Source organism: Oncorhynchus tshawytscha, linkage group LG15, assembly GCF_018296145.1.
Source record: "Oncorhynchus tshawytscha isolate Ot180627B linkage group LG15, Otsh_v2.0, whole genome shotgun sequence".
Taxonomy (NCBI): Eukaryota; Metazoa; Chordata; class Actinopteri; order Salmoniformes; family Salmonidae; genus Oncorhynchus; species Oncorhynchus tshawytscha.
The window spans coordinates 16,346,289-16,373,187 of NC_056443.1; the positions used below are offsets into that span (position 1 = coordinate 16,346,289).

Sequence of the window (26,899 nt, forward strand, 5' to 3'; positions counted from 1 at the left end):
CTGAAGAACTACACTCACGCCTGACAAGGCCAATGAAAACCGTGCCTCGCTGGAAGCCCCCACTTCCACAGGTGATAACGCTGAAGCTTGGATTCGTTCCATCAATTCTTCTGCTCTTCACTTCGAGCTGAGCGGCAACGATTCACACTACTAAAAACAAACGTTTTGGAACACGAGACTGTCTGACTTTGTGCCAACTAAACTGTCCGTTTGTGGTCGAGCGTGCTCCACCCTTTGGACGTGTTCCCCCTTTGGACGTGTTCCCCCTTTGGACGATTTGGTATTTGTTCTCATAGTTTCCTAACCACAAACCAATCAGTTATTATTTGGATTGCTTGGCTAGGCTATAAAAATGTGATTAAAACGACAAGGGGTAGCAAGTTGGGTTTGGGTCGCTCCCAAAAGACACTCCTGTTTGTTGTCTAGTATGTCTCAGCTCGGGGCATGCTCTGGCTGCCCTCGCTTGAATCAGTTCTTGTGCGGGACTAGGGAACGGTGTCAGTAAGAGTGGCTTGCCCTTGGCTGGCATTGTTCCTCTAGTCCACAGGTTATCTTGGCAATCGTGTAGCATTCTTGTGGAAGCTTCGTGTTTCCGATAGGGACTTCCTCCCCCAGATGTCAGTACCTTGGCTGAGTCCTCAGTTGCAGGACGCGGGATGGATTGGGTCTTTGGTTGGAGCAAATGTCTTGTGTGCCTGGGCCCCTGGGCGTGGTACATGCTATAGCTGCCCTCGCTCAACCCGGCTCCTGTGACTCTGTTGCCATTACAGGAGGCTACTCGAAGGTAGAGGGCGGCCAAGTTCGGTGGGTACTCCCGGCTGCCTGGGTCAGGCACCACTTGCCTGTCTTCCCAGACTTTGTCCATGAAGGGTCTGGTCCCACCTCTGTGAGATGGTCCTACGTAGACTTTCGAGACCAGGCTAGCTAAACAAGCACTGCATAGCATGCTAACCAGGTTAGATAACTCACCAATGTGAGCCAGCTGCTGCTACTATCTATTCCTGCCTCCCCACGGTGGAAATGCTTGTGTAGCTCTCTGGTTCAGTCACTTGGTTATTCTAAACTGACCTCACGGTGTTGTGTTCAAAGAGATTTTCAAGAACAAAGGAAGACGCCACCCACGCTACTTCTTCGGCTAGCTTTGTGCAAGCTCAGTTTTGGCTACTAGCCCCTGGGCAAACGCCAGGTAGCTGGCTACTAACTTAGAATAAAAGCCTCATGGCTAACATTGGCTAGCATACAGTTATAACTTCTGGTGAATGAAGCTTACTAGCTTTCCACCCGGAGTTATGGCAACCCATTCCTATTTTAAATTCCTGGAGTTGGAGGGAGTGGAGAGGAAGGAGCGTCTTGCGTGAGGAGGGTCTTGCATGCACCTTCAATGAGGGAGCAGCCCCCGAGCACTCGGGTAACCCCTGGAGTGAGGAGGTGAGCACAGGTCTGAGCCACCAGTGCTCCCCTCCCTAAAAATATTATTGCGACAACGTTGCCCCCATGTTTGGTTACATCTGAACGGGATTCTATATCAGCCATTGCCGGAGTCCCCAGTGCCCATGGAGGCCCAGGCTTCATTCAGGAATTACAGTCTCAAAGAAGCATAAGGTATGTTGGAAGTTTATCCATGTTTGATGGCCCCTCTGTTACCCCGAGTTCCATGGTGCTCACAGGGTTCAAGGGGCATTTCTCCCCAGGGTGAGAGTAATAAGACAAGCAACTCGCTCTCTGTCCACAAGGAGGCACCCCGCCCCCATAGGTGGCTCATTACTGGGATGCATTACGGATTCCTGCCTTTAGCTCACTAGTCCCAATGAGGTGCCTAGTGATACAGGTTATGGACTCTATAGGCGATTGGTTGTTGGTCGCAGAGTCAAGGGAACAAGCAGGATTGGAGACGACCATGCTATTATCCCACACACACTTTCTGTGGTTCGTAATGAGCTGTCGCTCTCCAGCTCAACGCTTTTTGATGCCTGGGAATTGGATTACAATTACAAATTGCCCATCTGTTAAAACAAAAGGGGTCTGTTTTTCAGAGCTGTCTGTCCCATTTCCAGCTAGATACTAAGAAGCATTTGTGGCCAGTACCTATGACTGGTGGGTATGATAACCTACATGATAACGTTTTTTTCTCCCCTGGGTCTATTTTTTAATGCGTGCGGGCGGTTACCTGCCGCTTACCTGGACGTATCTTACTGCCAAAACCGAGTAAGGCTTGTGGTGACAAGAGTGCCCCCAAGTGGCACTGCCAATCGGGGTATGTCACTGATTGCCGGAGCCCTTGTACCTAGAGTGGGGCCGGGCTTCAGGCAAAACTTGGCGCATAAACCCCTTGTCTCAACCCCTAGTTTTCACAGTGTTCACAAGTGTCAAAAAGTGTTGTCTCCCACATGTGAGTTCATTGAAAAGAATACCTTCCCCACATTCAGACACACGGTTGTCAAGAGTGGTGGAAATGGAAAGATAAACCATCTCTCCCAGTCCACAAGTTGGCATCCCTCCCTTTCAGATGGCACTTCACAGGAGGCTCGCTGTCTGCAGTGTCACCCTGGATCATGTAACAGTGACATCGGGGTACAGGATACAATTTGTTATGTGTCCCCCACGCTTCAGCAGCATCATCACGTCGACTCTGCCCAAGGCCTCAGCGCCTGTTTTGAAAGAGGAAATATCTTCCCGTCCCCAGAAGCAGGGAATCCGAGTGGTTCCTATGTCGAAGATCCAGGATGGATGATACAGCCGGTATTTCTTGGTTCCGAAAGGGGATGGGACTTTGCGTCCTATTCTAAACCTACCTGCTCTCACTAAGCATCTGAGAGTCTACAAATTCAGAATGCTCACGAACCGCCGGCTATTACAGTCGATTGGCTGGTGGCAGCAGAGTAGAGGGAGCAAGCAGTGTTACACACATCCATGCAACTGTCCCATATTCAGTCTCTAGGCTTCATAGGAAACCAGAGAAAGAGGTGTCTAACTCCATCTCAGCTTATTCCATTTCTGGGTCTCGAGGTAGTCTTGATTCGGGGGTATAGAGGCAACCTGATTCGGGGGTTTCGACAGTGGTGCGGAGTGCACTGCATATCATTTACCTGGAGCTCCTAACGGTGTATCTGGCTCTCAGACCCTCCTAACCTTGGCTCGCTCCCCATTGCTGGGGAGCAGTACGCACATGCTCTCGCTTCGGGGTCCCACGTCCCCAATTGCAGATCATCTATCCAGGGGGGCCCTCTCTCCCAGGAGTGAAGGCTACACCCCTGGATGGTCTCACAGTGATGGCAAATGTTTTCAGGGCTGACATAGATCTTTATGAATAGCGAGTAAACACACATTATCGTCGGTTTTTTTCTCAAAGAGGGACCTGAGTGCTCCATTGTGAATGGACACAATGGCACTCCAGTGGCCACAGACCCTCCTTTACCCATTTCTCCTGTGGAGTTGATTCAGCCGTTTGGAGAGGGTGCGCCTGGAGAGCTTGCCGTTGATTCTTGTGGCTCCTCATTGGCCCTATGGGCCCTGGTCAAAAGTAATGGGAACAGGGTACCATTTTAGAATGAAGGGAATAGGGTGCCATCTTGGATGCAGACACAAAGCAATCACAAAATGAGTCAACAACATGTATTTATGATTGAACGACGTGTGGTATTATGTACATCCATCCCTGGATTTGCAGATTTGTTTTGTTAATCATACTTTTGAATGCAATATGACTCGTCCATGTGCAGTCGCTGTGTGTGTGTGTTGTAGAATCATTGGAAACATGAATCCCAATTAATTATATTAGTGGAACTGTGGTTATTTTCACACCTCTACAGTTGTGAGGGTATAGATTATGAGTATTCATTTTTTATTGTTAATTTCACTTCTGTTTATTACCTATTCCACTTGCTTTGGCAATGTAAACATGTTCCCCATGCCAATATAAGCCTTTTGAATTGATTTTAATTGAATTGAGGGGAAGGGGAGAAAGGGGGAAGAGAGGGGGAAACGGGGAGTCTGAGTGAGAGGTACAGAGAGGGGAAAGAGGCAGGGTAAGTTGAAGTGAGAGAGTGGAAGAGAAAAAGGAGAAACTAGCACAGCAGGAGTGAGTTTGTAATTGGCAAAGTAAAGAGAGAGAATGTAAGAGAAAGATAGAGGATAAAAGCAGGAGAGAGAAACCAGAAAGAAGCAGACAGAGGAAGAGAGAAAGAGAAAGTATGGAGAGAGAGGGAGGGAGGGAAGAGTATAGAAAGAGAGACAAACAATTAGAAAAATAGCAGATGGAGAGAGAGAGAGAGAGAGAGAGAGAGAGAGGGTGAGAGAATGAAAGAAAGAAATAGGGAAAGCAGAGGGAGGACTCGGCACAGCAGGAGAGTGACTACGTGATTAGCCATGTAAATCCTTCAGCCCAACTGGAGAATATATTAATACCTAATGAGATGTCAGACCACACACACACATGATGATGCATATACAAAGAGACACAAAGAGACCGACTCGTTATTACCTAGATAATTAGTGAACACTCAGTGACCAATTTACATGCTAAGCATACTCGTACTGACACACACACACACACACACACACACAAACCGACACAAACATAACAGTATACACATACGTGTTAGTCATGTGACAATAAAGAACCCTTACAATACACAACAAAAGCCACTGCACTTGATCTGTACCACACATTCACACACACACACACACTCACACAAGCACGTACATAATTACACAACTTCACACAGTGGCCAATTTATTAGGTACACCCATCTAGTACCGGGTCTGACCCCCCCTTTCCCTCCAGAGCAGCCTGAATTATTTGGGGCATGGATTCAAGGGACCTAACGTGCGTCAGGAAAACATTCCCTGAAACCATTACACCACCGCCACCAGCCTGTACCGTTGACACCAGGAAGGATGGGGCCATGGACACCAAATACTGACTCTACCATCAGCATGATGCAATGGGAACAGGGATTCGTCAGACTAGGTAATGTTTTTCCACTCCTCATTTGTCCAGTGTTGGTGATTGCGTGCCCACTGGAGCTGCTTCTTCTTGCTTTTAGCTGATAGGAGTGGAGCCCGGTGTGTTCGTCTGCTGCAATAGCCCATCCGAGACAAGGGCAGACAAGTTGTGCATTCTGAGGTGCCGTTCTGCGCACCACTGTTGTACTGTGCCGTTATTTGCCTGTTTGTGAACCGCATGTTAGCTTGCACAATTCTTGCCATACTCCTTCGACCTCTCTCATCAACGAGCTGTTTTCGCCCACCAGACTGCCGGATGTTTTTTTGTTTGTCGCAACATTCTTGGTAAACCCTAGACACTGTTGTGCATGATAAGCCCAGGAGGCTGGACGTTTCTGAGATACTGAATCCAGCGTGCCTGGAACCGACGATCATACCTATTCAGAAGCTGTGTGCCAGAAGAAAAAATAACTTATCCTGGCCATGGAAGCTGCCAGAGCGCATAGGGATACTGCTTAAATTCGCTGTGACAGGGTCATTGTCCACCCTCGCTTCCAAAAGCCTGGAAAGAATGAGAGAGCCAAGCCTATTGGTTCGTAGCTTCAACCCCGCAGCACACACACACACTTACACACACCAACTGATTAATGGACTGCTGAATGTTTTTGTTTTCTCTTGCTTTGTTTAATCTTTTCCATGTTATGTCTATCTCTGAGAAGCTACCCAGGAAAGGCCTGAAAATTGCCCATATTAATATATGTAGCCTTAGAAATAAGGATAATGTAATCAATAACATTCAGATGCAATATTAGACATTTATGAGACTCATGTAGATAATTCCTTTGATGATACAGTAGTAGCAATACAAGGATATAGCATCAATAGAAGAGACAGAAATGCTAATAGGGGAGGTCTTGCTATATGCTGTATATTCAGAGCCATATCCCTGTAATGCTTAGAGAAGATCTCATGTCAAGTGTTATTAAAGTGCTGTGGTTCCCCTCCATTTTCTTTGGGGGGTGGCTATAGGCCATCAAGTGCTGACAATCAGTATCTCAATGATGTGTGTGAAATGCTTGATAGTATATGTGTTGTAAACAGAGAGGTCTACTTTCTTGGTGACCTGAATATTGACTGGTTTCCTTCAAGCTGTCTGCTTAAGAGGAAGCTTCTCACTGTAACCAGTGCCTATAATCTGGTTCAGGTTATTAATCAAGCTACCATTACCATTCAAAATTGTGTTTGACCAAATAGAATGCTATTTCTCTGCAAACAAACTGTCAACAGACTTTCAGCATGCTTATAGAGAAGGGCACTCAACATGTACTGCACAGACACAAATGACTTGGTTGAACTTGGTTGACTTGGTTGAAATAAATAGATAAGAACAAGATTGTGGGAGCTGTACTGTTAGATATTATTGACAATAACCTGTTGTTGAGAAAACATATATTTTATAGCTTTTCAAACTCTGCCATATCATGGATTTATAGATATCTATCTAATATAAACTTTTTATTTAATGGAAGCTTCTCTATTGTCAAACATGTAGGGTGTGGTGTGCCACAGGGCAGCTGTCTATGCCCTCTACTCTTTTCTATTTTTACCATAAACTGCCACTGGCATTAAACAAAGCCTGTGTGTCCATGTATGCTGATGATTCAACCATATACGTGTCAGCAACTAAAGCTAGTGAAGTCACTGAAACCCCTTAACAAGGAGTTGCAGTCAGTTTTGGAAAGGGTGGCCAGTAATAAACTGGTCCTGGACATCTCTAAAGCTAAGAGCATTGCATTTGGGACAAATCATTCCCAAGCTCTAGACCTCAGCTGAATCTGATAATGAATGATGTGGCTGTTGAACAAGTTGAGGAGACTAAATTACTTGGCGTTATCTTAGATAGTAAACAGTCATGGTCAAAACATATACAATGCAATTGGAAATTATTCAGACCCCTTACATTTTTCCACATTTTGTTACGTTACAGCCTTATTCTAATATGTATTAAATATTTTTTCCCCTGTAGTGGAAATGTCCTGTATTTACCAAATCATGAGAGCAAACCACACACAAGTCAGAGTTATCATAAAGTCCATCTTTAATTATATGAGCTCCATCACAACCCTGTGACTCTCAGATTAATTCAGTGTTTATAAATGAATTCTCTGAGAGTGCTTACACATTGCAGCTGAGATCCTTTATAGCAAAGACACACATAGCCATACAGCATTGGCTATAAATTATCGTTCAGCTTTGTCTCCTAAACTATGTTCTTATCTCGCTCTTGGTACCACTCAGGACCAAAAACTAGCATATATCAAATACACCCCTCCTGGACAAGATCACAGAGACACAGTGACTGGCACACAGACATTGTGGAGCCAAGAGATAATTGGTTCCCCCTCAATCATCCCTTCACATGGTTTAAAAGATATGTTTACATATGAAGACAAGCTTGACCTCTCCCCTCTCTGCGGCCCAAGTAACTGAACCCAGGACAGAGAAAGGATAACTGCAAATGGCCCCCACTATAGTACAACAAGATACATTCTAAATGAGAAGTAACTCACAAGCATATAATGAAAATAAAACATCTTATCTATGTTACCCAACTATTCTGATTAATCCCCAACACCCCTCATCAAGCTATACACAATACACAAAAAATAAAAAACTGAAATATCACATTTACATAAGTATTCAGACCCTTTACTCAGTACTTTGTTGAAGCACCTTTGGTAGTGATTACAGCCTTGAGTCTTCTTGGGTATGACGCTACACACCTATATTTGGGGAGTTTCTCTCATTCTTCTCTGCAGAGCCTCTCAAGCTCTGTCAGGTTCTTTCTTGGGCTCCCAAGAGGCGCAGTGGTCTAAGGCACTGCATCTCAGTGCTAGAGGCATCACTAGAGACACCCTGGTTTCGAATCCAGGCTGTATCACAACCGGCCGTGATTGGGAGTCCCATAGGGTGGCGCACAATTGGCCCAGATTCGTCCGGGTTTGGCTGGGTAGGCCGTCATTGTAAATAAGGATATATTCTTAACTGACTTGCCTAGTTAAATAAAGGTTACATAAAAATAAATAAATAAAAGGTTGGATGGGGATTGTTGATGCACAGCTATTTTCAGGTCTACCCAAAGATGTTCGATCGGGCTCTGGCTGGGCAACTCAAGGACATTCAGAGACTTGTCCCGAAGCGACTCCTGCATTGTCTTGGCTGTGTGCTTAGGGTCATTGTCCTGTTGGAAGGTGAACCTTCACCCAAGTCTGAGGTCCTGACTGCTCTCGAACAGGCTCTCATCAAAGATCTCGCTGTACTTTGCTCTGTTCATCTTTGCCTCAATCCTGACTAGTCTCCCAGTCCCTGCCAATGAAAATCATCTTCACAGCATGATACTGCCACCACCATGCTTCATCGTAAGGATGGTGCCAGGTTTCTCCAGACGTGATGCTTGGCATTCAGGCAAAAGAGTTCAATCTAGGTTTCATCAGACCAGAGATTCTTGTTTTTCATGGTCTGAGAGTCTTTAGGTGCCTTTAGGCAAACTCCAAGGGGGCTGTCATGTGCCTTTTATTGAGGAGTGGCTTCCGTGTGGCCACTCTACCATGAAGGCCTGATTGGTGGAGTGCTGCAGAGATGGCTGTCCTTCTGGAAGGTTCTCCCATCTCAAAAGAGGAAGTTTAGAGCCTCCTCCTGTGGTCATTTGCAATTAACACCTGCTGCGCCCTGCGCTTAAAACCAGCTCTCTATCTCCCCTCGTGTTCATTACAAATTGATTATTTTTCTAACCTATCTACAAACATTACCCCATAATGACAAATTGAAAACACATTTTTAGAAATTGCAGCAAATTTATTGAAAATTAAATATACAAATATCTCAATTACATAAGTATCACACACGAGTCAGTCAATAGAATCACCTTTGGCTACGATTACAGCTGTAAGTATTTCTGGGTAAGTCTCTAAGAGCTTTTCACACCTGGGTTGTACAATATTTGCACGTTATTCTTTTTAAAATTCTTCAAGCTCTGTCAAGTTAGTTGTTGATCATTTCTAGACAGCCATTTTCATGTCTTGCCACAGATTTTCAAGCCGATTTAAACCAAAGCTCTAACATTCAATGTCGTCTTGGTAAGCAACTTGTATATTTGGCCTTGTGTTTTAGGTTATTGTCCTGCTGAAAGGTAATTTTGGGGGGAAAACAGACTGAACCAGGTTTTCCTCTAGGATTTTGCCTGTGCATAGCTCTATTCCGTTTCTTTTCATCCTTAAAACTCCCTAGTCCTTGCCGATGACAAGCATACCCATAACATGATGCAGCCACCACCATGCTTGAAAATATGAAAAGCTGTACTCAGTGATGAGTTGTGTTGGATTTGCCCAAAACATAATGCTTTTTTAATGTATTCAGGACATAAAGTGAACATTTTTTGCAGTTTTACTTTAGTGCCTTATCACAAACAGGATGCATGTTTTGTATTTTTTTATTCTGTACAGGCTTCCATCTTTTCACTCTCATTTAGGTTAGTATTGTGGAGTAACTACACTGTTGTTGATCCATCTTCAGTTTTCTCTTATCACAGCCATTCAACTCTGTGACTGTTTTAAAGTCACCATTGGCCTCATGGTGAAATCCCTGAGTGGTTTCCTTCCTCTCCGGCAACAGAGTTAGGAAAGACGCCTGTATCTGTAGTGACTGGGTGTACTGATACACCCTCCAAAGTGTAATTAATAACTTCACAATGCTCAAAGGGATATTCAATATCTGCTTTCTTTATTTTTACCCATCAACCAATAGGTGCCCTTCTTTGCGAGGCATTGGAAAACCTTCCTGGTCTTTGTGGTTGAATCTGTGTTTGAAATTCACTGCTCAGCTGAGGGACCTTACAAATAATTGTACGTGTGGGGTACAGAGATGAGGTATTCATAAAGAAATCATGTTAAACACTATTATTGCACACAGAGCGAGTCCATCAAAATTATTATGTGACTTGTTAAGCACATTTTTACTCCTGAACTTTTCAGGCTTGCCATAACAAAGGGGTTGAACACTTATTAACATAAGACATTTCAGCTTTTCATGTTTATTAATTGTAAAAGAAAAAAATGTATTCCACTTTGACATTATGGGGTGTTATCCAGTGACACAAAATCTAAATTTGATACATTTTAAATTCAGGCTGTAACACAACAAAATGTGGAAAAAGTCAAGGAGTGTGAATACTTTCTGAAGGCACATGTCCTAACTAAGGTTGTCTCAAATGGCACCCCATTCCCTACATACTGCACTACTAAATAGGGCTGGGAACCTCACAATATGATATTATTGCGATTCTCACTATTCTATATGTATTGCGACTCAATACTGCGATTCTATTGCAATTTGATGTTTTAAACATATGTCTGCTGCAGAGATGCAAGAGAGAGCATACTAACATTTGTTTTGATCAGTCACGGAAGTAAAACTGCTGAAAACATGGTGTCTCACTATTTAAAAAGAAAATGGAGAAAAATCTGTAGGATAAAAAAATAGCGTAATTTTGGTGCAGGTACAGCTGACTAACGTTAGCTAATGCTACCTAGTAAAAATATATAAAATATCCATACTTGGAGCCAATTAAAGTATCGATATAATAGCGTCCAAAATAATATTGTGATGTGTAACTGTATTTTAAAAAATCCCCATAATTACTACTGAATAGGGTGCAATTTGAGACACAGACTAACTTACACCTTTCAGCCTCCCGGTTTCATTATCACAGACTAAAAGCGTCCACATGCTAGGTTGGTTTGATTCCTAGCAGAACTCAGCCAGGCAAAGAGAACGTCTGTGCCTAACATACTCCATTAAAATGATATTTGCTTCAAAATATTACACACATTATTTTGGTATAGAACGACACTGTCTCTTTTTCACTATGAGTGTGTTCAAAAATTGCCTCCAGTGTGTCATAGTACGCTCTGGGTCGTTTGTAAATTCAGAGCATTGTCAGATTGTAAAATCAGAGCGTTTTTGCTCTTGGAGCATTCAGAGCGCAAACTGGACGCTCTGGCCCGTGGACAAGGGTTGATCCAAGTGTTCTGACCCTCGCAACAAGCACCCAAGCACCCAAGCTAACTGGCTAAAGTTGGCTAGCTCACTAGCTACTTCTAGACACATATGAGAGAACACCTCACTGGCCATTTTACTCACCCTAGCAGAAGCTGTTTTCATGTTATCTAGAGCATTAGTGACTGTAACTGTGCTCCTGGCAACAATTGAATGACGTTTTCTTGCAGACGTTTATTGACACCGGTCTTATTCAGCGGGTGTTGAAAGTTTGTAAATTCATCAGTTGTTCTGTGCTCTGACACACTCAGATGAGAGTGCTCTGAAATCGGAATAGATGGCCAGAGTGAATTTACAAAAGCAGCCTTCGGTGATGAGTGTGTTGCAATAGCAATGCTATTGATAACATCACAGCTGTTTCCTTGCCGATGTGGATGCTTCTGTCCTCCACTGTAATGTGATTAGATCTCTCATGTCATCCAGGCTTAGCTCAGTTCACATGACCCTTTGTAGCAGTCCATCCATATCTAATGCATCATGCTACTATCGCTCTCTCTTTTACACACACTATATTTCCCATCCCCCTCTCTCTCTGTGTGTCTCTCTATCCCCCTACTCCTTCCCATCTCTTCCTTCATCTCTCCCCCTCGGTCCCCTTCCATCCTAGCATAGAGAGTTCGTTGGAGTCAAAAGCCACTGTCCTTCTCTCTCCCTCAATCCCCCCTTCAGATATCGCCCATGTCCCTCTGGCCCGGCAAAGTTAACTTATTATACCCATCACAACTAGAAAGCTCGCAATCCTCTCTCCTCCACTCCCCCCCCATCTCTCATCCCTCAAATATCCCCCATCTCCCTTCGGCCAGGCAGAGGTCGCTTTTTACACCCATCGCACCCAGGCAGTCCAGCCATCCCTGTCCTATTGTAGTCAAAGCGTGGTGAGACCAGGACGCTAGGGTCTCTAGGATCTCCAGCTGGCGGCCTCTCCTCTTCTACAGCCATGATGCTCTCTACCAAACACATGATGGCCGCGTCGATGTTGATGTTGTCCTGAGAGGGGAGAGAGGGGGAAAGAATTGAAGGGCAAAGAGAGAGAGATGTTTGTGTGAGAGAGAGACATGAGAGCAAGAGAAAGAGAGGGGTGAGGGACAGATAGAGAGAGCAAGAGAATGGGAAGGAAAAAATACAGTCTTCATATGCACAGACACAATCCCTCACTCAGCTAGCAGTAAGTAGGTATAATGACGCTTTTTACATTCCAGAAAGCAACTCATACACACAAAACATTGTCTGCTAACACACACAACGTCTCTTAACATTTCCAAACACAAAGCTTGTATCCCCTGATATACACTACATACAGCAACAATAGAGACCCATCCCTCTCTATGCCGTGACACCATGTCGTGACCCTTGACCTCTTACCACCCTACGAAACCATGGTCTTGCTCTCTCTCACACACACACACCCCTCACCTTGGCGGAGGTCTCGTACCACCCTACAAAGCCGTGGTCTCTAGTGAAGTTCTCCAGTTTGGGCAGTTTGGAACAGAGATCCGTACTCAGCTGGTCACATTTATTACCCAATAAGACGGCCGGAACTGGCCTCCCGTTACCCAGAGCAACCTGGGAGGGGTGTGGGGTGAGGGGGAGAGAGGGGGGGTTGGAGAGAAAAATGGGGGAGAAGATGTAAGTGCAAGAAAATATAGAGAAAATGGGAGTGAGGGGTGAGATGGATGAGAGGAGAGAAGGATCTTAACAAATGTAAAAAATTAAAATAAAAAGTCTTTATGAAATGAAAACAACGGTGGAGATGTTTTATTTGAAGGGAGGATAGTACTAGTTGAGCCACTCAGGCTACAGGCACTCACTACCACCTCACTGTATAGTACAACCTGCATGTACATGTATACTTCATTATGACTAGTTCTAAGCATGTTAAAGTAATAATGTATCTCTTACCTTGGAGTCGAGGTCTCCCTTCCACTTGAGGACAGCCTGGAAGGTAGAGGCCCGCGTCATGTCAAAGATCACCAACGCTCCTACAGCCTCGCGGTAGTAAACCCGCGTCATGTTGCCATAGCGCTCCTGGCCTGGGGAAAAACAACAACAACAATGATATAACAACAACAGCACCAACAACAACATCTACAACTATACCATCTAAATCAACAACATAACAACAATTAATATTTCTCAATAAAGTGACTTAAGAAACAAAGCGATACTCCAATGTGTTGAGACATTTCAAGTGTGTGTGTGTGTGTATATTTATGCGTGTATGTGTGTGTTTAAGTGAGTGTTGACATATAAATGGCATTTCTCCTGGAAGCTAACCTCTCTCACATGACTGTAATATACCAGTGAGTAACCATGATACAGCTGAGAGAGAGAAAGAGAGGGACGGAGAGAAAGAGAGAGAGAGAGAGAGAGAGAGAGAGAGAGAGAGAGAGAGAGAGAGAGAGAGAGAGAGAGAGAGAGAGAGAGAGAGAGAGAGAGGGTCTTTCTAACATTAACACATAACGTACAGAATACGGTTTGAAATATCACTGGTTGTCACTGCCAATAGCCAGCATGCATTGGGTAAATACCATCACACTGGTTTTCCTGCTATGTTCTCCTACAATGTATATCTCTGTCTTTCCACTGCCTACATGCATTGTCTAAATTAATAAGACTCAATGGATAGGGGTGAACCTGATCCTAGATCAGCCATTCTGAGGCCTTTAATTTAACTGTAAAAATGTATTACCTGTTAATGTGCCATGAACACAACCAGTCATGATGTTTTCATCTTATTGTCAAACAAATCACTTCAAAAAGTAGGTTACCGTCGCACATTCATCCAAAATAATTCCAGCATCTGAACAGTACACAGTGCACCCTTCAACTTTCCTTCAATTCGCAAGTGGCTGAAACTATCTCACTGGAGAAAGCATTCAAGTGAGCAAAACAGCGCCCCTCTGTCTTACTATATACTGTATGTAGCCCATGTATCTGATGCTGTGTCTGGCCAAAAAGAGTATGACATGCCATTCTGTTTTTGGCCAGACAGCATCAGATACATGGGCAAAACATACATCTTGTTTCTTTCTTCTTCCTTTCCTGCCCTGCGCTGAAAGCGCTTCATTGTTGCAGCTTCATTTCAATGAATGTCATGTTTGCAATCATATCTTGTGAAACAATGCATGGGTACGGTCTCAGGGTGGAATAGTTCATTATTATGAACCAGACAGTGGGTGATTATTGACACTTGTTTATACTATTATGAGAAAAACTTGGATTACATTAATATTGATATAAAATATATGTATATGTAAAAACTAAATGATTGATCTATTATGAATTATTATTTGGCTGTAAGGATGGGGGGGGGCTGGTAGACATGGTGTGATGAGGTCATTATCTACCGTTGAGATGATACGGAGGAAAAGTCTGCTGACAGTTTAGAGATACAGCACCATAAGGGCTCAGACACACCCATAGCGTTTGCTGGCCGAGAGTACTTCCTACCTCTGAACGTAATTCGCGAACCGAGTGAGCACCGATTTGAAAAACGTAATCTGCGAGGAACGATCAGCAGACAAGTGCTAGATCCACATTCGGTGCGATGTGTGCGAGTCTTAAAATGTCTAGTGCATGTGCATTGACTGACAGGGTAAAGTCCACACACATACAGACGCGCGCATGCACACATGAATGCATACACAGCCAGGCATGCACGTACACACGCACACATACACCAACACTCACACTATTACACTGTTTTATAGGACAGTGTATGTCAGGGCTACATCAGGTCATGTCAGTTATATGTCGATTATCAGGTCATGTGAAATATAGAGAGGCTCAAGAATGGGTCGGTTAGGCTACTACTACTACACATGTGTGTGTGTGTGTGTGTGTGTGTGTGTGTGTGTGTGTGTGTGTGTGTGTGTGTGTGTGTGTGTGTGTGTGTGTGTGTGTGTGTGTGTGTGTGTGTGTGTGTGTGTGTGTGTGTGTGTGTGTGTGTATTATTACATTTCCATTCTCAAATAAAATAAAGGAGTTATAAAACTAAATGTAACAGAGCGAATAGGCCTACTATAATAGGCCTACTCTTATTATATGCGTTATTAGTTTACCAACTGGCAATGTTCCGCTATTACAGACACCATACCATGTGCGTGACATATTTTTGACATATTTTAAACTTGTGTATCAAATCAAATATAACAGTTATAAAAGTAAAGGTAGGCGAACTGTCGAAGAAGATTACTCGTAATTAGTTTACCAACCTGCGATGTCCCACAGCTGCAGTCGCACGACCGTCTTGTGATCCCAATTGAGGAGTTTGAGGGCGAAGTCGACTCCGACCGTGGCTCTGTAATGTTGGGAGAATATCTGATGGACATAACGCTTTATTATGGACGTCTTCCCGACCCCCAGGTCACCGATGACTAGAACCTTCAGCAATCGTTCCTGCTGCATGGTTGGGTTATGGCTTGATATAGAAAAAAATATAGGCTACAACGTAGTTGTTCACATAGAATGTAATATTCAGTGTCCTCTTTTTTCAGTTTTCTATTTCATATGGGTCCACTTTTCAGCAGCTCTCTTTTCCCGTTACCTGAAGTTGCCTGTATGTCAAAGGTGAATAGTTGTCCAAATCTTAGTAGCAGGAGAAAACAATATTAATGAATTGATGAAGACAGAAAATAAGAGGAACTTCTCCCTCTTTTATTCAAAATGTGCATGCACAAAAATATTCCGAAATGGTCTTCCTTTCTTGCAATTGTTCTATTCCGTACATGTCCTTATATCAGAGTCATGCAATGTATCCTTTTGGCGACCCTTCTCTCTTACCAAACGTTCATTATTTCTCTCTCGTTCTTTCTCCTACCCAACCTTCATTCCATCCAGAGCAAAAAATGAGAACTTCTAAAAAGAGTAGTCAGCGCATTTCATCCACAAACTGTCAATGTTGGTCAAACAGTGTACGGTGTGTGTGCGCGCACATCTCGCCTGGAAGCCGTTGCCATTAATCTGCGCATGAAGCTTCTGCATCTGCCCGTCAGCTGTTTGGAGATTAGGCAACCACAGCCCTTTAGTTTACTGATAAAGTTGTGTACATACAGTAAGTCAATAGTTCACTGTACTTTCTGTCCACCACTTTGCTGCTGGGGAAAGGAAACGAACTACATATCCAGCGTATTTGATACACTGTATCCGGATCAACGCACAAGCAGCTGTGGTAACCAAACATACAATGTTATGTATCTTTACGCGCATACAATATTGTCAATTTTACACTCACGATTATAAATCGTTATATCAGTTAATGTCCAAAATATGTTTAATGTCTGGTACGCAGTATATAGGGTCTAAAACTTGAATATTTAGTGGCAGTGGCCCTATCTATATTTTTGCCTTTTAGCTTACTAATATTGTTGGATAGGCTATAAAAGACTATTGGTGAGAGGTTCTTTCAATAACCTACCAAAAATGGTAGCCAATAGGTCAAATGAATTACATTTCATAAAACGACTTAAGAACAAGGACATTGATCTACATGTCATTGCTCTAATGGTTTTATTAACAACGTTTTGTGTCGCTGTGTTTTTTTTTTTAGATATGCGGATAAAGTGTTTGTGCGCGTCGATATTGATGTTTACGGTAGTAGAGGTGCTGATGCGGGCTGGGCGGTGGAATGAGTCAGGGTCTGTGATGGTGCTGCTCGCGCTGCAATTTCATCAGTGGCAACATTTATTTCGTTTAGCTTCCTTCAAAAACACAAAACGAGATAAGGAGAGGAGTGAAAACAAAATTAACCTTCAGAATTTTTGCCATAGGTCTATCACTTTTGACAGTTGTGTGATTTCAAAACAACAGTGTAGACCTAGGCTATCATTCACAAATGATAGCATTCTGGGGAGTAAAGCGTGCTTTGAATTTTTCTAGGGTGTCATTAATAGACCGTTATAAAGACATCACAACGAAGACCCGTTGGTAGATTTCCGCAGGGCAATTGTAAACTGCTGTTCATGCGTTGCTGTGAGACGTTCTTTCGGGCGTTTGTTCTACGAAAGCTTCTCAATGCAATGGAACCTGCAGCAATCGGGTTCTGAGCCGCGCAACCAAACCACGTAAGATGAAACGATTTCGTTGTCTCTTAGGCAATAGGCCTTTCTAGCAAATGTGAACTATACAAGGCCTTCTTATTTGAGGATAATGATGCGAGAAATAAGAAAAGCGACACTACTTGGTCTTGAAAGTCTATTGTGAGAGCGACAGAAGTGATGTTGTCTAATGCACTTCTGCATCAAATAATCGTGGAGATTCTATTCTACTGTTCTCCATTCCATTTACCATTACTGACATACCGGGTGAAATGATGCCTGTAAGACTAAAATAAGCAATGATACTACCATAAAGAAAAATGGATGGATCTATTCATTGAATCTGGAATAAATCAGTTGATATTTAATGCAAAAGCACCTGATGTGAAATATCTAACCTACAACCCTCTATTAGTTCTTTACAGTAACGGCTTCTGTACAATAGACTGTCCATGTAATTAAACATATTTGTGTTTATCCAAAAGCACCTGATGTGAAATATCCACGGTAAACAATACAATAGACATTATGATGACCAGTAGTTACCATAGTAGGGTACAATCTAGCCTAGGCTACTGTCCATGTCAATGCTCCAGAGACCCTAGCTGAAGCCTATATCCGGTCTCAGGCAAAGCTATGGGGGTGGATATTCCAGGTATTATTTCGGGGCTCTGTTTGTCCACGGTTGTGTTTGCATACCAAGCTCACTGTGTGATTCCCGGCCAGCCAGAGTGAGGAAGTGGCGGTGTGTCTAGATGTCACTGGAGGCAGTCTGATGACTGGATAACCAGGCCTGTGCATAGAATGCAATACCATAATAAATCCGTGCATTGTAGGGTTTTAAATAAGCATAGGTCTATAGAATATGGAATATAATAGAAAATAATAGATTATAGAATAGAGTACAGTGCCTTGCGAAAGTATTCGGCCCCCTTGAACTTTGCGACCTTTTGCCACATTTCAGGCTACAAACATAAAGATATAAAACTGTATTTTTTTGTGAAGAATCAACAACAAGTGGGGCACAATCATGAAGTGGAACGACATTTATTGGATTTTTCAATTTTTTTAAACAAATCAAAAACTGAAAAATTGGGCGTGCAAAATTATTCAGCCCCTTTACTTTCAGTGCAGCAAACTCTCTCCAGAAGTTCAGTGAGGATCTCTGAATGATCCAATGTTGACCTAAATGACTAATGATGATAAATACAATCCACCTGTGTGTAATCAAGTCTCCGTATAAATGCACCTGCACTGTGATAGTCTCAGAGGTCCGTTAAAAGCACAGAGAGCATCATGAAGAACAAGGAACACACCAGGCAGGTCTGAGATACTGTTGTGAAGAAGTTTAAAGCCGGATTTGGATACAAAAAGATTTCCCAAGCTTTAAACATCCCAAGGAGCACTGTGCAAGCGATAATATTGAAATGGAAGGAGTATCAGACCACTGCAAATCTACCAAGACCTGGCCGTCCCTCTAAACTTTCAGCTCATACAAGGAGAAGACTGATCAGAGATGCAGCCAAGAGGCCCATGATCACTCTGGATGAACTGCAGAGATCTACAGCTGAGGTGGGAGACTCTGTCCATAGGACAACAATCAGTTGTATATTGCACAAATCTGGCCTTTATGGAAGAGTGGCAAGAAGAAAGCCATTTCTTAAAGATATCCATAAAAAGTGTTGTTTAAAGTTTGCCACAAGCCACCTGGGAGACACACCAAACATGTGGAAGAAGGTGCTCTGGTCAGATGAAACCAAAATTTAACTTTTTGGCAACAATGCAAAACGTTATGTTTGGCGTAAAAGCAACACAGCTCATCACCCTGAACACACCATCCCCACTGTCAAACATGGTGGTGGCAGCATCATGGTTTGGGCCTGCTTTTCTTCAGCAGGGACATGGAAGATGGTTAAAATTGATGGGAAGATGGATGGAGCCAAATACAGGACCATTCTGGAAGAAAACCTGATGGAGTCTGCAAAAGACCTGAGACTGGGATGGAGATTTGTCTTCCAACAAGACAATGATCTAAAACATAAAGCAAAATCTACAATGGAATGGTTCAAAAATAAGCATATCCAGGTGTTAGAATGGCCAAGTCAAAGTCCAGACCTGAATCCAATCGAGAATCTGTGGAAAGAACTGAAAACTGCTGTTCACAAATGCTCTCCATCCAACCTCACTGAGCTCGAGCTGTTTTGCAAGGAGGAATGGGAAAAAATTTCAGTCTCTCGATGTGCAAAACTGATAGAGACATACCCCAAGTGACTTACAGCTGTAATTGCAGCAAAAGGTGGCGCTACAAAGTATTAACTTAAGGGGGCTGAATAATTTTGCACGAAATTTTGAAATATCCAATAAATGTCGTTCCACTTCATGATTGTGTCCCACTTGTTGTTGATTCTTCACAAAAAAATACAGTTTTATATCTTTAGGTTTGAAGCCTGAAATGTGGCAAAAGGTCGCAAAGTTCAAGGGGGCCGAATACTTTCGCAAGGCACTGTATGTAAACTGACCTAAGTGCCACTGGCTAAACAGAATGGAATAACTGAATTCTTCCTAAAGGGAAGTTCAATTCATAGCCTAACGTAAAACACAGGCTATCAAATAGTTGCCACAATCAAGGGATTTGAAAGTTGGCCAATATAGGCTAAAGCGGATTTCCAATAGTCACATGCTTGTAAATAAACATGTGGACTATAATAGGCATTGTTAACACCGCAGGAGGGCTTAGGCCTAGATCAAAGCCATAGTCAAATCCAGAAGAGACGTGGCTTTTTACTTGTCACCAAAGGGAATTTAGACACAAAACAAGGGCACAAAGAGTAGCGGTGTTGTGCTCTCTCCAAAGGCCTCGTTATCATTCAGGGGCTGCGCTCTGTTGGGAAGCCAAGCTACGGTGCTGTGGAGGAGGGAGGGCAGTAACCATTTGAAATCTCCGTTATAGCTGCCCCTCTGTCTGCGAGGTCTCTCTCACAGGCTTTCACCAGGGCGCCCGAGGCTATCTATCCTCTGAAAGCACTGTTGTTATGGGTTAACTGACTCAGGCTTTTGCGCTGTGTGAGCGTGTGTCCCTGCATGTGTCTGTGTCTCACGGTGTGTGTGCCTGTGCGTGTGTTCCATCTGACCACGATTCTACGAACAGAAGCTAGACAGCAGTCACCATGGAGGCGATATGGTTGTACCAGTTCAGACTCATCGTCATTGGGGACTCGACGGTGGGGAAATCGTGCCTGATCCGGCGGTTCACGGAGGGAAGGTTTGCCCAGGTGAGTGACCCGACGGTCGGCGTGGATTTCTTCTCTCGCCTGGTGGAGATTGAGCCGGGGAAACGCATCAAGCTACAGATCTGGGATACCGCGGGACAGGAGCGCTTCAGGTATGGGGGGCTCCATAAGAACTGTCACACAGATGATTATGCATAAACTGTGCTGTCGGTATAATCCATCACGCTTGCTTGCTCTTGTTTATCAAGGATGCTTCTTGTGCAGCTGGCCAAACCATGAAATGTATACATAATTTTTTATTCAGAGCCCTCTATTAGACAGGCTATCATTCATAATTGTTGATCAAAGTATATACAAGGATATCAAAGGATAGGATAGTCCAGAGTTGCCATTTGCACCAAGGTCTAAACTGCCAGATAGTTTTTGTCATACCACTACTGATATTGTTGTTTGACTATTCAAAAGTGCCTTATTGAAACAGTGCATAAGGCACAAAGGTTAGTCTACATCAATATTTACACTTTGGCACATCAGTGACACAGTTAGAATAGGCCTATAAATAGTTTAGTTTCTAAAAAAGTGAAAAACAAGTATGCAGGAGTCTCTTTTCATACATAAACATTTATTTGACATATTGAAAGAGTTAACAGCTTTTAAACACACACACACACCCTTGCTTGGTCAGCGCTCCATAATAATTCCTCCTCATACCCTGCTCTTTTGTCTGTGATTCATTTAAACTGGTTATTTATTTCTTTTGAATATGTATTTTACCACTGTCCTCCTATCTTCATCCTCTCTTTCTATGTCTTCCTCTTCTTCCGTTCTTTCATTGTACCTCCCTCCCTCATCACCCACACCTCGCATGTCTTTCATATCCCTCCTCTCACTTCTTCCCCCCTTCATGTTCTTCCTCCTTCCTTCTCTCACATTCTCTCCCTCTTTTCTGCCAAACTTTCTCTCTCCCTCACTACACACTCTCCTCCCCCTTTCTCACTTTCACATCTGTTGCTTGCTACTTTTGTCTCGCCTCCCAACACATATCTATTTTTATTTCTCCCTCCCTCCCTACAATATTCTAACACTGTATGTCTCCCCTCTCCTTCTAACACTCAATTCTCTCTCCTCTCATTCCTCTACTTCCTGTCTATCTCTCCTTCTCTCCCTATTCCCTTTCTTATCTCTTAACATATACACCCTCTCATCCCTGTCTCCTCCCCTCTTCCAGGTCCATCACCAGAGCCTACTATCGTAACTCGGTGGGCGGGCTCCTCCTGTTTGACATCACAAACCGCCGTTCCTTCCAGAATGTTCATGATTGGCTAGAGGAGGCCCGGAGCCACGTACAACCACACAGCATTGTGTTCCTATTGGTCGGCCACAAGTGTGACCTGGAACCTCAGCGCCAGGTAGCCTATCAGATTGCAGTAGTTTACGTGTATGTGTGGAGGGGGGTAGGTGGGATGTGTGTGTGTTTGATTGAGCATTGAAATAAATAAATTTTTCCCCCTACCTTTACTAATGATATAAGTAATGCACAACACATTTTCATATAAACAGACAATACTATCGCATGTTTACCTCTCCAGGTAACTCGTCAGGAGGCTGAGAAACTCGCCGGCGCCTACGGGATGCGTTACGTAGAAACTTCGGCCCGCGACGCCATAAACGTGGAGCACGCCTTCACGGAGCTGACCAGGGACATCTTTCAGCTGGTGAGGCGCTCCAGGTTGAAGATAAGAATTGATTTGAGATTTGAGTCAAGAATTAAAATTGAGTTCTGTACAACCTTTGGCTAGCTTAGCAATGGCAACAGCTGGTCCCATGAATTGTTTATTATCAAAATGTTCTGCATGAGAATAGTCTGGTCCCAGATCTGTTTGTGCTATCATGTCAACTCCTTGCCATGGCAAACATGACATTTGGCATGACAATGAGTGACAAGGAGTTGATAAGATTGCACAAACAGATCTGGGACCAGGCTAGCATGTGAATACAACATTGTCCCTTCTAATCTTGGTATCTTCACCCTAGGTGAGGAGCGGTGACATCACTATCCAGGAGGGCTGGGAGGGGGTGAAGAGCGGCTTCGTTCCCAACGTGGTCCACTCCTCCGAGGAGGTCACCAAGAGCGACCGACGCTGCCTCTGCTGATCTAGAGGGATCTACTAGATCCAACTAGATCCCTGACTCGAGTCTGGTTTCCCTTAGGTCCTCCTGAACTTGCACCCAGATCAATTTCAGCTATCTAGTCTAGCCATTTGCCTCTACTGATCTGCATCTGGATGGAGGGATCCTACTCACAACTAGATCCCTGCCTGGTTTTCATTTGATCCTCCTTGGTCCTCAAAAGGTGTCCACTTTTCAGAGTGATCTGCTATCTGGATGAATGATGGATCCCTTCCCTACAAATACCTGGTTAATACCTGGTTTCCCTTTAGGTCAGGGATGGGGATCTTGGATGGGGGTGGGGGACACAAAAAATCTGAACTCATCATGAGGGGCCGCAGTGGCTCACGGGTCTGTGTACCCACATCCATACCCACACCTGTCTCTGATTTGTACAATCAATCTATTTGTGCAGTTAAACTACTTAACACTTAACTAAATGCATTATACCAGTAGCTAGGGTCCATCCCTAGCCTTTTGGTGGCATTAAGCGAGATTTGGTTGGCATCCCCCTACCTCACAGGTAAAACATTTTACTGGCCCCCGTCTTGACGGTGGAGAGAAAAAAGTACATTTCCTGCAATTCTACACATTTTGCCATGGTGCGGAGGGAAAAGGTGTGCCATTTTATAACAAATTTCAAGCAATTCTACTCATTTTGCCATGAGGCAGAGAGAAGAATTTGCAGTTTTACAGCTATTTTCCTGCAATTCTATCCATTTTGCCATGGAGTGGAGCTACATTTTTGCAGTTTTAAAACTAATTTCCTGCAAATCTACACATTTTTGCCATGACTTATGCCATGTTAATATGATATATGAGTGGGAGTGACTAACAAAATCAATTGGTCCCCCCTGGAGGTCAAGGCCCCTGGGCATGTCTGGTCAGTATTCGGCCATGATTACTACAAGTAAAACATTTGATAAAATAATTGTTAGCTGACATAGCGAATTTAGTGAGTGACTTAAGAGAAAACCTGCTGATGCACAACCACATTTTAAAACTGCACCTTGTGAATTCTACTATTCTAACTCCCAACAGTAAGTTGAGACCCTGACTGAGTTGCTAAACATGGCCCATCCCTGCTTTAGGTAATTTTCTTGAACTGCACCCAGATCTATTTCAGCTCTCTAGTCACCTGCTACCCCGATCTCTTCCACTATGCAATCCGATAACACAATTGATACGACCAGAAGGCATCACACGTCCCCTTAGGTTTGTTGGGTCAATATGGCCTTCTATCTGATTCAGTTGTTCAAAGGAGACTGAGGAGGAGGTTCTCAGAGTCTCTTACTTTCCCCTTTTGGGAAATTAAGTCTGGTCCCAAACACAAACTCTGTGGTTCTATACCTACTTCTCCCATCATCGAACTAACACTCCAATCCTCACCCTTCTCCATTAACCAACGCCATATTGGACCTTATGGACACTTTGGAAATGGACTGAATGTAAGGGGACGACTGTTTGACTCTCTATCTGACTGTACAAGTGGACAAAGGGACTCCAGGGTCGTATTCACTAGACATCAAGCGGAAGAAAATGCACTGAAATGGAGAGGGAGAATAAGATTTTTTTTTTATTGTTTCAAAACGTTTTGCTATGGTGTGCACTAATGAATACGACCCAGTAAAGGCGGACGATGAGATATTGGGCACACCGGAGGCCGACACTACCTGTACATTTACCTGAACATTTAACTGTCCCCTTTGAGACTAGCCTATGAGTGATTCCAGAATCTAGCTGAGGAAACCATGGTAACAGTGGACAGACAGGAAGCTGGGAGAAACGCACCCTAAAAACTCTACATTACCTATAATTCCACATCTGCAGGCGTTTAAATTACACATATTAATGACACAGTACAACAAGTATGGCAACAGACATGTGCATTCAATATCAATCAGTCTAGAAATAAGGATATTCATCCATAAATAATCACATTATCGTTCGATAACGTTATCATGAATGAGCATGCTGTTGTGTTGAAAATCATATTTTAGTTGGGCGCACTGGATGTAACAACGTTTCTGGTTTGGTAACTGAGAAATTAAATGCTTTGGCACAATAGGTGGTGGAGGGACAAAACTTGCTGTTTTGAAACAAAAGATGTCCTACGTATTTTCCGTTCAAGATGTTTTGTAGCCACTGTGTTCAAGGTCAATCTCTTTGTCATCAGCGCTACAAGCTACTTCCTGCTATCAGATAATCAGAATCCAAAACTTTGATTCTTTCTTCTCTACGCTGAGTAATAATAACTGCAAGGATGAACTGCTATCATCCACTTTATCCAAAGAGAGTTTTGGTAGCACCATTTAATGTGACTGTAACATTGTAGGGAAAGGGGGAGTTGACAGTGTGCAAAGGCACTTTCATCTAAAAATGTATCGCTGACAAGGAGGACAGGATGGGAAATGTTCTCAATCATTTATTACAATAAAGGGGACATCTTGCAGGGCCTTGACAAGTGATATCCCATTAAGTGTGACTTTTCATTACTTTTTCGGCGTAGATCAAGAATGGGCATCTTTGGATTCCGTTGCATCTTCCACTTGCTTGGACATTCTTGTTCTAGAATGGAATCTTGGACATCATGATAACTGACATGCTGATAACTGATCTCCTTCTCTAACTATGGTCCAGCCATAACCGGTGCTCATAATTGAACGACAGTGGCTTCACCAATCTCTACACACTTTAAATCTCCAATGCTCCATTATACCAAATCAGAGGGTTTCAGGAGTTTGGATCAGTTGGTACTCATCATCAAGTAAGATACTCTCTAGGTAGAAGTTTCCCCCCAACCACAGATCTAGGATCAGATAACCCAGAGCACTAACCTTTACCAGTAGGCTAATGACAAATATCCGGTCCTGTGTCAGTGGTTAGAGGAAACGTCTATCTAGTCTGTAACAAACAACCAGACCTTCATGTAGGCGTACAGCATGTACAGCTCCTAGGCCATGTCAGAACATAGGAGTTTGCAGCAAGTGCTTAGCCTGGTAAAAACAGACTGAATGAAGTGAAACAGTGATACCAAGCTAGCAGTTGCTCATCATATTAATAACACACAAAAATACGTTAATCAATGTACAGCACTACCAGGGTCGTGTTCACTAGACACCAAAATGAAGAATACAGACTGAAAACAGAGAGACTACCTGACTACCTAATTTCCGCTGGAAAATGTTTTGCTATGTTGTGCTCTACTGAATACGACCCAGGATGACTCTTCTTCATTCTACATCATCTTTGACAAAGTCTCTATCTCCAAGCTGTACAATGCCATGTAACTACAGTTCCTTCAATTCAACAATGGCTATGGGATTTTCTGTGCCACTACTCATCAAAACAACTTGAAATGTACAAAAAAAATAAAATGTGACTGGTAAAACAACCCTGTTCTGCTTTGTGTCTAAAGATGTAGCCTCTTGTTGTTTGGGTAAAATGATGTCGGCTAGTCTTGGGGAGAATCTCAATTGGATTTGCTCGACTCTGTCCTCTCCTCACCTGCTTTTGAAAAATGTCAGAGGTAATTGAGGAGCGGATGCGAGGAAAGGAAATGTTGAAACAAATGCGCTGGTATGATATTAGACTCTCCTCCACTCGTCATTAGGCAAATTACCTTTACAGGGGTTGTAACCCCAAAATAAATGTGTAAAGTGATACAAATGTAGCTAGTTGTGGAAGACATGTTATTAATAAAAGTATAAGAAGCTCAGTTGGTAGAGCATTGCGCTTGTAATGCCAGGTTAGTAGGTTTGATTCCCTTGACCATCCATAGGTAAAATGTATGCACGCATGACTTTAAAAATGTCTGCTAAATGGCATATGTTATGTAAGCGTATCGTTTTTAAATGTGAACATGATTTTCTCTGATTAAACAACAGCTGATTCAAAGGGTGTGGGGCAGATTTCCAAATTCTTCCATGGAAGATGCACTTCAGTATCCTTCGGGAGAGCAGGCTATCGAGGTAAGGAGGACACTCCTCGGTTCGCCTACTAACGAACTGACTCTCCTCAACCACTCTACCCACTTTTCGGTTTCCAGGAAATGGAGAGGAAGACGGAAGAGTCGAGGAGAGGACAGCATTTTCCCCCTGTAAACCAATTTTCACGAAAAAGTGCAGATTATTTTTTTCATATTCGTGACCCTTAAACGGTGACTCCGGACATGTCGAATTGGCGACATTCTGGATAGGACCCCAAAAATGATTTAAAACCAGTTTCACTAAAAAGTACCGTTTTTTTCCTTCAAATTCGTGACAAAATAACGGTGACTACGGACGTGCCGAATTGGCGACATTCTGGATAGAACCAAAAAATAATTTAAGAATCTCTTGGTTGTTAGTTGCAGTGCCAGAAACCAACCACAAGATGGCCACTGACAGTGTCAACCAGCCTGTATCT

The 26,899-nt window shown here is 43.3% G+C and overlaps 2 protein-coding genes across 3 annotated transcripts; one reads left to right on the forward strand and one right to left on the reverse strand.

Moving 5' to 3' along the window:
• Nucleotides 1-11,810: 11,810 nt before the first annotated feature.
• zgc:162171 (ras-related protein Rab-38) lies at nucleotides 11,811-16,129 on the reverse strand. Its single transcript, XM_024374078.2, has 4 exons — nucleotides 15,273-16,129; nucleotides 12,958-13,088; nucleotides 12,472-12,621; nucleotides 11,811-12,045 (listed from the first exon to the last, which is right to left on the reverse strand). The coding sequence occupies exons 1-4, from the start codon at nucleotides 15,463-15,465 to the stop codon at nucleotides 11,833-11,835; spliced, it is 687 nt and encodes a 228-aa protein (XP_024229846.2). The 5' UTR covers nucleotides 15,466-16,129; the 3' UTR covers nucleotides 11,811-11,832.
• A 541-nt stretch (nucleotides 16,130-16,670) lies between these two features.
• LOC112214501 (ras-related protein Rab-39B-like) lies at nucleotides 16,671-25,886 on the forward strand. Of its 2 annotated transcripts, XM_042298193.1 has the most exons (5): nucleotides 16,671-17,120; nucleotides 20,242-20,475; nucleotides 21,552-21,732; nucleotides 21,913-22,038; nucleotides 22,358-25,886. In XM_042298193.1, the coding sequence occupies exons 2-5, from the start codon at nucleotides 20,261-20,263 to the stop codon at nucleotides 22,475-22,477; spliced, it is 642 nt and encodes a 213-aa protein (XP_042154127.1). In that variant the 5' UTR covers nucleotides 16,671-17,120; nucleotides 20,242-20,260; the 3' UTR covers nucleotides 22,478-25,886. The 2 variants fall into 2 exon arrangements, with proteins under 2 accessions (XP_042154127.1, XP_042154126.1); XM_042298192.1 differs by lacking the exon at nucleotides 16,671-17,120 and having other exon boundaries at nucleotides 19,578-20,475.
• Nucleotides 25,887-26,899: the final 1,013 nt, after the last annotated feature.